Source organism: Quercus lobata, chromosome 9, assembly GCF_001633185.2.
Source record: "Quercus lobata isolate SW786 chromosome 9, ValleyOak3.0 Primary Assembly, whole genome shotgun sequence".
NCBI lineage: Eukaryota > Viridiplantae > Streptophyta > Magnoliopsida > Fagales > Fagaceae > Quercus > Quercus lobata.
In genome coordinates this window covers 46,721,416-46,732,275 of record NC_044912.1, presented here as the reverse complement: position 1 = coordinate 46,732,275, position 10,860 = coordinate 46,721,416, and the positions used below count along the sequence as shown (strand labels likewise).

At 41.6% G+C, this 10,860-nt stretch overlaps 1 protein-coding gene across 1 annotated transcript; it reads right to left on the bottom strand.

Annotated features, from left to right (window-relative positions):
* Positions 1–9,248: 9,248 nt before the first annotated feature.
* On the bottom strand, positions 9,249–10,553 carry LOC115961875. The gene has a single exon (XM_031080782.1). It carries the CDS (start codon positions 10,551–10,553, stop codon positions 9,249–9,251), a length of 1,305 nt encoding a protein of 434 aa, XP_030936642.1.
* Between the last annotated feature and the right edge of the window lie 307 nt (positions 10,554–10,860).

The window sequence follows — 10,860 nt, the reverse complement described above, 5'->3', positions numbered from 1 at the left end:
TCAAAATTACGTATAAAATAATTTATCCCTAACTTTTTATAAAAATATAAATAAATAAATCAACATTTTTGGGCCTTCACTTCTTTTTTTTTCTTCTTTTTTTAAATGTAAATTTTGCCCCCAAACATATGTGGAGCTAGGCTTGTATAAGAAGCCAATAACAACTTAATTGATATAATATTTATTTCTTAGCAAGTTCGGCAAGTTCAACTATTAAAGTGACGAATTGAGTTTAATGACAAGTTTAATTTTTATAAACCTCTAAAATTAGGAAAGTACATGATGTGGTTGGTGCAGTTTTTACCCTGTGAGAGTGCCTTTTTCAGGATACCCAGGCCCAAGGATCCCAGGCCTGAATGAAAAAGAAGGATTTGGTGGACCGGGCCTTGACTCATCGCAGCTAACGAGCTGTTTAAGAATCAAGTAGATGCAGAGAATACTCCTGACAATATACAGAAAAAATGACAAACAAGGATATCGAAGAGTGCCAAAAATATTAACAACGTAAGTTCAGAAGGAAAGGAAAACAGGATTAGTAAGACGATAAAAAAAGTGCTGTGGGGATCCTGGGAATTATGAAGCAGTGTTTCATTAATAAATTATCTGTTTGATTACAAAAAGCTCACTAGGACGTGATACAAGGTCCAATCAAGCTCAAAAATTGCAGTCTTGAATGGCTATTTCAGCTTTCAAAACTTGCAAAGTTTGATTCTCGTTGAATCCGAGTATGTGCAATAGTGGCCTTTACAGGATATCGGGAAGCAGTATTTGTTCTTCCTTCAGTATTTTTTCTTTCTGCATGGATTTTTCTGATGGTTCTTTCTAGAGAATTTCTTCTTTCTTGTGTTTCTTTCTTTCTTTCTCGCTGCCTTCTTCACAACCCGTCCCCTCCTTTTATAATGGAGTTTTTTTCTGGGTGTCCCGGGTTCCCCTGTTTTGTTCTCTTGCAAACAGAGCATGTTCTGTCCCTGTCACCTCGGTAAGTCCCTTTGCCGTTTTCTCTCATTCTTTCCTTCTCTTGGTTCTGATTCCTTCGAAAGCTTCTGGTTGGCCATCCTCTTTGGGACGTGCTGAGGTATGCCCTTCTCGGCATCCCCATTTCTGGCGTATTCCTCTTTTCCCCTTCTTTCCTGTTTGGGCGGAATCCTATTCTGCCATTTTTGAAAGTCATTCGTTGTCATTCTTCTTCCCTGTCCTAGTTCCCCGAGGCCCTTTTGCTGTCTGTGCCATGAGAAGTCACTCGCGTTTCTTGTTTTTTTCTTTTCCTGTCTTCTTTCTACCGATCTGTCCCAGTCTTCCTTTTTATTTGTGCTTGAAGGGATTTGAAGATCCTTGCTTCTTTATATTTTGCCGTGGTTTCTTTTTGGGATGCTTCTTCCTTTTCTGGGCTTCAGGATCCTCTAGGCCTTCCTTTTATCCCCCATGGGTCATCCGTGCCTATTACTTTGGGCTTAGCCCGAGATTTTTCCTTTTGGGCTTGACTTGTTCTTCTGTTTTGGGTTTATTTCATTATGACCCTTTTTAGACCTCAACATACCCTAATTTTGACACTACACAAATGTGATTGGTTCTTCAACCTTACGCAGTGCGGTTTTTTTTTATTGGGGCAATTGGTTCTATCGGTTTGAAATTTTCAAACTAAAACAACCACTATAACTCACAAACCCACAAAGGATTCAAAACACAAAGTCAAAACCCACATATCAAAATCCACAACAAATCAAAACATAAGGTCTAAATATCAAATCCCACCAAAAAAATAAATAAATAAATAAAAACAAACAAACTAAGCAAGGGGAGAGAGACGAAATGGACTTACTCAATGCCAATGGTGGTGGATCAATGGTAGTGTTGTGGTGGCAAATTGGCATTGGATAGGACTTCAGCAGCTTCGGCTTTCGGTGTTGCTGAGTGGCGAGAGCTGAGAATGAGAGGAGAGAGAGAGTTCTAATTGGACACCAAGAAATTATGTGTGTGTTTTTGTAAACCTAGTTGATCAAATTCCACGAATAATAATTTATATGTTCATACTTCATACCCAACTTTGATCAATACAAGCGGAAGGAATGTCATATCAAGCATTTTAGTCACAGTAAAGCAAGTCCAAAGTCCCCATAAATTCCTTCTGTTTAATGTTTATTAGTTGCTATTGTATATTTGAACTTAGATTTATGGTGCCACTGCAATCTCTAGAGGTGCCAATGCTTTTGCTTTTTCTAGATATAAGAATTCAGATCGTCCATATAAGTAGTATGATATCGATAAATCAAACGATTATATTTGTTCTTGTTCAATTGCTTTAACTAGTGGGCTTGACTGCGTCCCCTATGATTTCAAAACTGTATTTATCGCATCTATAAACAATTTACTCTCTATTTTTAGTATGTGCTTTGTGCATGAAAATGATGAAATTACAGATCTAAATATATAGTCATGTAACTTGTTCAAATGATTTTATGAATTATGTGATTATATATTTTGTCATAAAATTACTAGCTAGTCTTATGAATTGCCACGTAATGAGTTGAAGGAAATTCTTCCAACCCAATTTAAAAGAAAAATTTATTCAAATTAACAATGTAATTAAAAAGGTTAAAATTAGGCAAAGTGGTTTGAATTGGCTAGACTCGTCTCTAGGCTGGTTCGTGTAAATTATGTTTTTGCACAAGTGTCTCTCTAAGCTGGTATACATTTAGATCCTAGCTTGGTAGGATGAAATTATTTGATCATGTAATTGTCATTGTAAGCAATGAGGTAAATGTGAGATTTAGGATTGTTTAATCCCGAAACGTCCCACATGTAATGATCCCGTGAATGTTGTTTTCATCAGCAAACATGTTGGACTTTAAGGTGCATTTGTTTTGGTGGTAAACGCTTTCAGGAAATCATTTTCCGTAAAATAGGTTGTTTGGTTGGTTTTGAAAATAGAATTTTCCAGAAATCATTTTCATTTGATCGTAAAAAAGAAGCTTTGACCACTGAAATTCATTTTCGTTCCTATTTTCACTTCAAATGGTTTCCGGACTGAGAGAGAGAGAGAGCAAGAGGAAGAAGAGGGAGCCTAAATCATGCCTTCGACGTCGCCAGCGAACCTCGAGCTCTAGTCTGACGATCGCACGCACCAAATCGCACCGGTCTCGTCGATCGCAGCACCGCGCCGCTGGATCTCGCCTCCGCACGATCTCGCCTTCGACCCAGAGCCTTCGACCCACCGATCTCTCTCTCTGTGTGATTTTGATTTCTGTGTGATTTTGATTTTTGTTGTTGTTGTGGTGGTGTGGTAGTAGTGTTTTGGTGGTTGTGGCTTTTGATTGCCGGAGTTTGCTGCCGTGGGTTGAATTGGAGTTTCGGTGGTGTGTGGTGTTGGGATTTGGCTGTGATTTGTTCTGTGGATTGGGATTTGGCTGTGATTTTGAAATTTTCTGTAATAAAATTTGTTTGGATGTTGAGAAAATAGCTGAGAAAATGTGAAAAAATTGTAGGAAAATAGCATTTTCAGAATAGAACCAAACACATGAAAATATTTTCTACAACAATTTTCATAATGCAACCAAACACTTAAAAATATTTTCCTTTCTCGAAAATAGCATTTCCGAAAAATATTTTACGGGAATCAAACACAGCCTTAGTGTTTTTTTTTTATTTGTGTGTGAATAGACATGTGTGGTTCTAGTGCTTCCAATCTTTGTTATTGTATTTGATCATTGCAGAGACCTTTCTTGAATCCATTTTACTGACAAGGTTACGTTCAGTAAATCATGATTTGGTCATTGCAGAGACCCTTCTTGAATCCACTTTACAAACATTATCACTAGATTCTCTACTCTTTCTTAAGATTGATTCATTCTTTTTTATTTTTTATTTTAAAAAAAAAAAAAATAGTGTAGATTTGGTTAAATTAGGCACTTAATGCCAACATAACAGTTGAACCATTTGAAAACGGTATCAGTGAAAGTATATATATGAAGAACAACTGTTTGGGTTCACAAATTTTTCTTCTTTTTTTCAATATTTTATGGTCACTTTTGCAAGTTTCCTTGAGCTAGAATATTTGGACATATATTAACAAAAAAATTTCGGATTAGAAATATTAAAATCAAATCTCTATTCATTCAAGAATTGAATTGTTTAAGTGATAAAAGAAGATATGAGCAAAAATAATGTATAAACTTGTTGCATTAAAAACTTGTCTCTTATGTTTTGATATATATATATTATTAACAATCTTATGGACACGCCTAATTTCATTCATTACTAAATTGTTAACTTATGATGATTGATGAAAGTTGATGAACCCTGGGATATCAATGGACTGAAAATGCCGGGCCTTGGTAAACTTGCGACTGGATCCTGAGAAAACAAGCAAAAACTCAGAGGAGACCGGTGGAAGCCGGCCAAGAACCCTCCGATGGTGAAGTTAGTCTCTGACTTCAAAAATGTAAACTCAGTTTCCCAAGAACAGAATGTCTTACTCTTTCATTGGCGTGTGCTTATATAGTATGCAGGAAGCGGTTACTTATTTGGTAACCGTTCCTACAGTTGAGGAATCCAACAGGCTCGGAAGTAACTTCCGTAACTGACGTAGAAGTTTGCATTTCACAACGGTTGGGCTTGACTGGTGACGGTACGTTCTTCCACTCGGCGGAGACGTAGTAACCTCCCTTGTCCTTTATGGACGAAGGGATGGTAGCAAGCTCATCCGTCCTTTACGGACAGACGAACGGTAGAAAGCCCGTCTGTCCTCAAGGACAGACGGACGATAGTGAGCTCGTCTGTCCTTAAGGACAGACGGACGAGTTGGCAAAGATTTACCTCTTGTCTATCCTTTGGACGACGCATATGGACGGGAGATGACTTAACGAATTTTCGTTGCACATTAGTTGCCCCCTCGTTCATATAGGTCATCTAAGGAGACGAACAACCAGGCGTTGTACCTAGAAAGCCCATACGTCAAGATGCCACGTGTCACATTCTCATTGGTGATGAGTCTCGTCGATTCATTTTTCGAGATGAGTGCCACGTGTCACTTCCTGATTGGTTGTGTCATTTTCTATGCCCAGGTCAATTTCCTATAAATAGGGGAATTCCTCCGTTGCCCTCTGCATTTCTAAGATTTTCGTTCTTTGACATTCCTCGTCTAGAGCCTCATCTAGGAATTTCCTCGCGTCCGTAGCCTTCATTCATCTTAGAGCCAAGTATTCCCTCTTCTCTCGTCTTTTAGGTTTTTTGATCTTTTCTAAAAAATGTCGTCTAGCGACAGTCTAGAAAAGGCCATAGACGAGTACCAATCCGAGTCCAGTACTAGTTCTAGTGGTTCTAGTAGTAGTGATGGAGGGAACTCTACGGACGAGGAATATGTTTCCAGCATCCCTGGGTTTCCCTTAGAGGCTATACAACAAGAAATTAGGAAGGCCTCAGGGTCCCAGGCAGGTACCTCGTCCAGGGTTTCCTCGTCCGTCCCTCCGTCTATCCCTTTGGACGAGGAGGAGGTTACTGTATTTAGTTGTGCAATAGACATACCTTCTAAAACGGACGAACAAAGGTTAGATAATCTGAGGGCATGGTACCAGATCCCAGACGAGCTTAACCCTAAGTTGCCCGTCCGTGGTGAATGGTGTTGTGATCCTCGTTTTGGGATAGGCGTCTATGAGGCCTATCTTCTGGGGGGTTTGAGATTTCCTTTAAACGCTTTCATTAGGGAATTACTAGTTAGGCTAGATTTGGGGGTATGTCAGTTTAATCCAAACGCATGGAGATTGGTCATCTCTATGCAAGTCCTATGGAGAGAGGTGTTTGGGGGGGACCGTCCTCTTACAGTGGACGAGTTCCTTTATTGTTATAAACCCTCCGAAATTCATCAATCCCTTGGTTTTTACCAGTTTACTGCCAAGGGCAAAGATTGTAGAATGATTAGGTCCCTACCCTCGTCTGACAGAAAGTGGAAGACGGAGTTTTTCTTCGTCTCCGGGAATTGGGCTGAAAACCCTTCAGACGTTGGACGGGACACTTTTGGTCATTATACTGGGGACCTAGGGAACCTTCGTCCTCAGGGTAAGTTTTTTTTTTTTTTTTTTTTTTAAGTTATTATTATTTTTTGTATTCTAACTCATTCCTTTACAGCTGTTGGGCGTCCTTCCCTTAGCACGTTTCACCGTGATCGCGTCCACAGAGCTCGTCTATTCGCAAACAAGAGTTTCCACTCCCTAGTGACGCTTAGACGACTTGCTAAGTGGGGATTTGGTCCTAATCCTTCTGACAAAGCACTCGCGCACGAGATAACAGTAAGGAGAAGTAAGCCTCTAACTCAGGACGTCTTTTACCCTTTCTTTTTATGTTAGCTCTAAAAAAAAAAAAAAACCATTTTTTTTTATTATTTAGGAATGGCAACAATGAAAGGTAACAAGGGAAAAGAGGTTGCTGGCGAGGGGGATCGTCCTGAGGCCGAGGACGCTCGTCCTGACACTGTACCTCAGACTCGTTCGTCTGTTGGGGACAAAAGGAAGTCCCTACTGAGGAATTTGGACTTAGGGAGCCTCCCCAGCCGTTGTGACAAAAGAGTGAAACAGTCATCGTCTAAGATGGCCAAGCCTATCCTGCCTCAGCCCAGTCTCTCTGTCCAAACAATTGATGTGGACGTATCTCCACCTGTGGAGACGACCTCGTCCAAGACCCCTCCTAGGACGATTACGTCTGTCTCGTCTCAGCCCCCGCCGAGGGTATCTTCGAACATAGTTGAAAACGAAGATTTGGCTTGGCAACGTTTCCAAGAAGTTGTGAAGGACGAGGACATACATGCTTGTTATGACATGTCTTTAAAAGATTTTGAACATTCTGGTGTTCATGATCTTTTTAAGGTAAATTTCCTTTTGTCTTGCCTTTATTATTTCACTATCTTTTGGGCGTCTTAACCAAGCATTTCTCTTTTGTAGGCCATGTCCAAGTTCATCGCAGCGTCTAGGCAAGCCACTAAGTTGGACAAGACGAGAATTTTGCTAGAGACGACCATAAAAAGCGTGAGGGACGAGAGTAAGAAATGGGCTGGGGTTGCTGCTGAGGCTAAGGAGAAGGAAGCAGAGCAGTAAAATTTGATCGCAGAGTTGAAGGCCGCTATGGTGGAGAAAGATTCTCGTTTTGACCACCTTCAAGCGAAGAATAACAAGCTGAGTACTTCCCTCTCCAAGGCTAAGGACGATGCCATTGCGGAGTTCAAAGCGTCCAAGGAATTCACAGACTTACTGGACCGCAACTATGCAGCGGGTTTTGAAGATTTCAGGATGGACGCTATTGAAAACTTCCCTGAGGTGGACTTCAGCTCTATCAAACTTAATTTAAACGCTGCTACTAGCTCTCTTCTTCAAACTAGCTCTGAGGACGTTAATATTGAAGACGATGCCTCCACCCAGCCACCCACTGCCCCTCCTGCTTAAGAACAAGTTTTTTTTTTTTTTTTTTTTAATGTCTAATCCTTTGTTTTGGGATCTTTTGATGTAATTCAAGTACACCGAACTCGTCCAAAGTTTTTAGGACGAGGTATTGAAACTAGTTCTTCGTAAGGGTGTTTGGACGTTGGTTGTCCGCCCTTCAAACAGTTGGTGGATTTTATTTCTTTTATGTATGGACGAGATTTTTCATTTCGTATGCATGGCTTCATACTTTACTCGTCCATATTTGGTGTGTTTAAACCATCTATAAAAACTTCAATGGTTATTTCTTGTCCTTAGACTAAAATTTCTTTTATGCACCCTGATTGTCCACAGATTTATGGACCTCGCTCGTCCATGTATAGAACTGTCTCAAAAACCTCGTCTATGGGCCTTACTGTTTAGGGTCTGGATGTGCATTATGCCTCGTCCTTTATCCTAATTGTTTTAAGGCTTGGACGCACATTTTGCCTTGTGTACAGACGAGTTTGCCAAGTTGGGTTCTCCCTCGTCCTTTGATCTGGACAAGGATACCTCATCTTTGCTTTACCCTCATGGACGAATACTCCAGGCTTATTATAGGCTCTACCTCGTCCTTTGATTAGGATGGGGTGCCTTGATCTTGCTTTTCCTTCAGGAAAGCTTTAGACGTTACATCTCCGCGTCCAGAGAATTTATTCGTCCCATTGAAAGTTGAAAAATATTTCATTCCTAGCCACCTTGTAGGTTAGCTTTGAACGAGAATAGCATGGAGTTCGAATCACACAACATTTTGTACATTACACATATCGTTTACAGATAGGGCACATACATGCTTGTGCCTTTTATTTAGTTAACTTCATAGCTTCGTCCAGAATCATGATAAAAAACCACAACATAAATAACAAAGCAATAGTATCAAACATATAATTAAACATAAGTAGAATATAAAGAGTAGCAAGCTCCAAACTTGTCCACAGTGATACTCGTTCTGGCTCATTTTTACTGGTAGTACTTCCTCAGGTGCTCCACGTTCCAAGGATGTTCTAGCTTTCTCCCGTCCAGGGCCTCCAAATAATAGCATCCTTGTCTTTTAAAGTTAATGACTCTATAGGGTCCCTCCCAATTGGGGCTCAATTTCCCATGAGCTGGATTTTTGGTTGCCAAGGAGACCTTTCTCAAGATGAGATCTCCTATGTTAAAGCGTCTTGGTTTCACCATTGCATCATATTGCCTAGCCATGAGGTTCTTGTACTTCGCTGCTCTGTACTCTGCTTCTGTCCTCACTTCGTCTATAAGATCGAGGTTCAGACGGAGTTGCTCCTCATTATCCTTGTCGTGATATGATATCACCCTATGAGTGGCCATGTGTACTTCCGCAGGTATAACTGCTTCTCTCCCATAGGCTAGGTTAAAAGGAGTTTCCCCTGTAGGGGTCCTCACCGTCGTCCTGTATGCCCATAGGACATCAGGTAACTCATCTGGCCATATTCCCTTTGCCCCCTCAAGACGAGTCTTGATGATTTTCAGTAAGGATCGGTTTGTAACCTCAGCCTGACCGTTTGCTTGTGGATGGGCGGGAGAGGAGTAGTGATTGTGGATTCCGAAGTGTTGACAAAAGTCCCTGAAAAGGGTATTGTCAAATTGCCACCCATTGTCGGATACTAGTACCTTGGGTACTTCAAACCTGCATAGTATATTTTTCCAGACGAAGTTCTTTACATTCTGCTGGGTAATGCTTGCCAATGGTTCTGCTTCCACCCACTTCATGAAGTAGTCAATCCCTACCACCAAAAATTTCATCTGTCTAGTTCCAAGTGGAAAAGGACCCAGGATGTCTAGGCCCCATTAAGCAAAGGGCCACGGGGCCATCATTGGGGTGAGATACTCTGATGGTTGCCTGGGGATATTGCTGAATCGTTGGCATTTGTCACATGCCTTGACATAAGCTTTTGCATCCGCTTGGACAGTTGGCCAATAGTACCCTGCACGGACAACTTTGTGGATGAGCGTTCTGGCTCCCGAATGGTTTCCACAAGCTCCTTCATGAACTTCCCTCAGCACATAGTTCACCTCCTCTGGGGCCAGACACCTAAGATAAGGTTGAGAAAAGCCCCTCTTATAAAGAACTTCGTCCATAAGGACGTACCTGGCTGCTTTTATCCTGAGTTTTTTAGCTTCGTCTTTTGCTTCCGGAAGTCTCCCGTCCTTCAGATACGAGACGATTGGGGTCATCCAATTTTCTTCATTCCCTACTTGCTGCACTTTCGGGAGATCTACATTCGGGACGTACTGAATTTCATCATACCCGTCGGTTGTTTCGGTTGCTGAGGCTTCCTTCGCTAAGGTATCTGCTTCCGCATTCTCTTCCCTTGGGATTTGAATGAAGTTAGCTTCCTTGAATTTTTTCACAAGCTGTAATACCCTCTCCAAGTACTTTTTCATTCGTTCTTCTTTCGCCTCATATGTCCCATTTATTTGGCCCATTACCAACGAAGAGTCTCCCAGGATGAGAACTGACTCCGCTTCTACAGACTTAGCCAATTCTAGTCCTTTAAGCAGAGCTTCATACTCCACCTCATTGTTAGTTGGTCGATATTGCAGACGGACTCTATGCTTCAACTTGTCTCCTTCAGGGGATTGCAAAACCACCCCTACTCCTCCTGCATGTTGTGTGGACGAGCCATCTACATGGACCACCCACCTTTTATCCTCCTGCACTTCATCATTGCATCTTGGCGTGAACTCCGCAATAAAATCTGCCAGGGCTTGAGCCTTAATAGCATGTCTTGGTTGGTATCGGATATCAAACTCGCTGAGTTCGACTGCCCATTGGACCAGACGTCCTGCGGCTTCCAACTTGTTCATAGCTTTCTTAAGTGGGTGATCTGTCATAACATTGATTACATGGGCTTGGAAGTAGTGTCTTAACTTCCTGGAAGCCGTGATGAGCGCGAAGGCCAGCTTTTCTATTAGCAGATATCGCCCTTCCGCCCCCCTCAATGCCTTACTGGTGTAGTACACTGGCTTTTGCATTTTTGCTTCCTCTCTTATCAGTGTTGAGCTCACAGCATGCGGGGTCACCGCCAGGTATAAAAACAGTTCCTCTCCTACCACAGACAGACTTAGCAGCGGGGGCGTGACAAGATACATCTTCAAATCTTGGAAGGCTCTTTGGCACTCGTCCGTCCATTCGAATGCTTTCTTTAGAACCTTGAAAAATGGAAAACACTTGTCAATAGCTTTGGAGACAAACCTATTGAGGGAGACAACTCGCCCGATGAGAGATTGAACTTCTTTAATATTCTACGGAGGCTTCATTTCTAGGATTGCCTTTATCTTTTCTGGGTTTGCCTCGATCCCCCTGTGTGAGACCATGAATCTAAGAAATTTTCCCGATGCTACTCCGAAAGCACATTTGCTGGGGTTCAACTTCATACTGTATCGCCTGAGTGTGTTG

Excerpts from the sequence above, each read along its gene's own strand:
- LOC115961875 (XM_031080782.1), bottom strand. The coding sequence starts at position 10,553 with ATGTATCTTGTCACGCCCCCGCTGCTAAGTCTGTCTGTGGTAGGAGAG.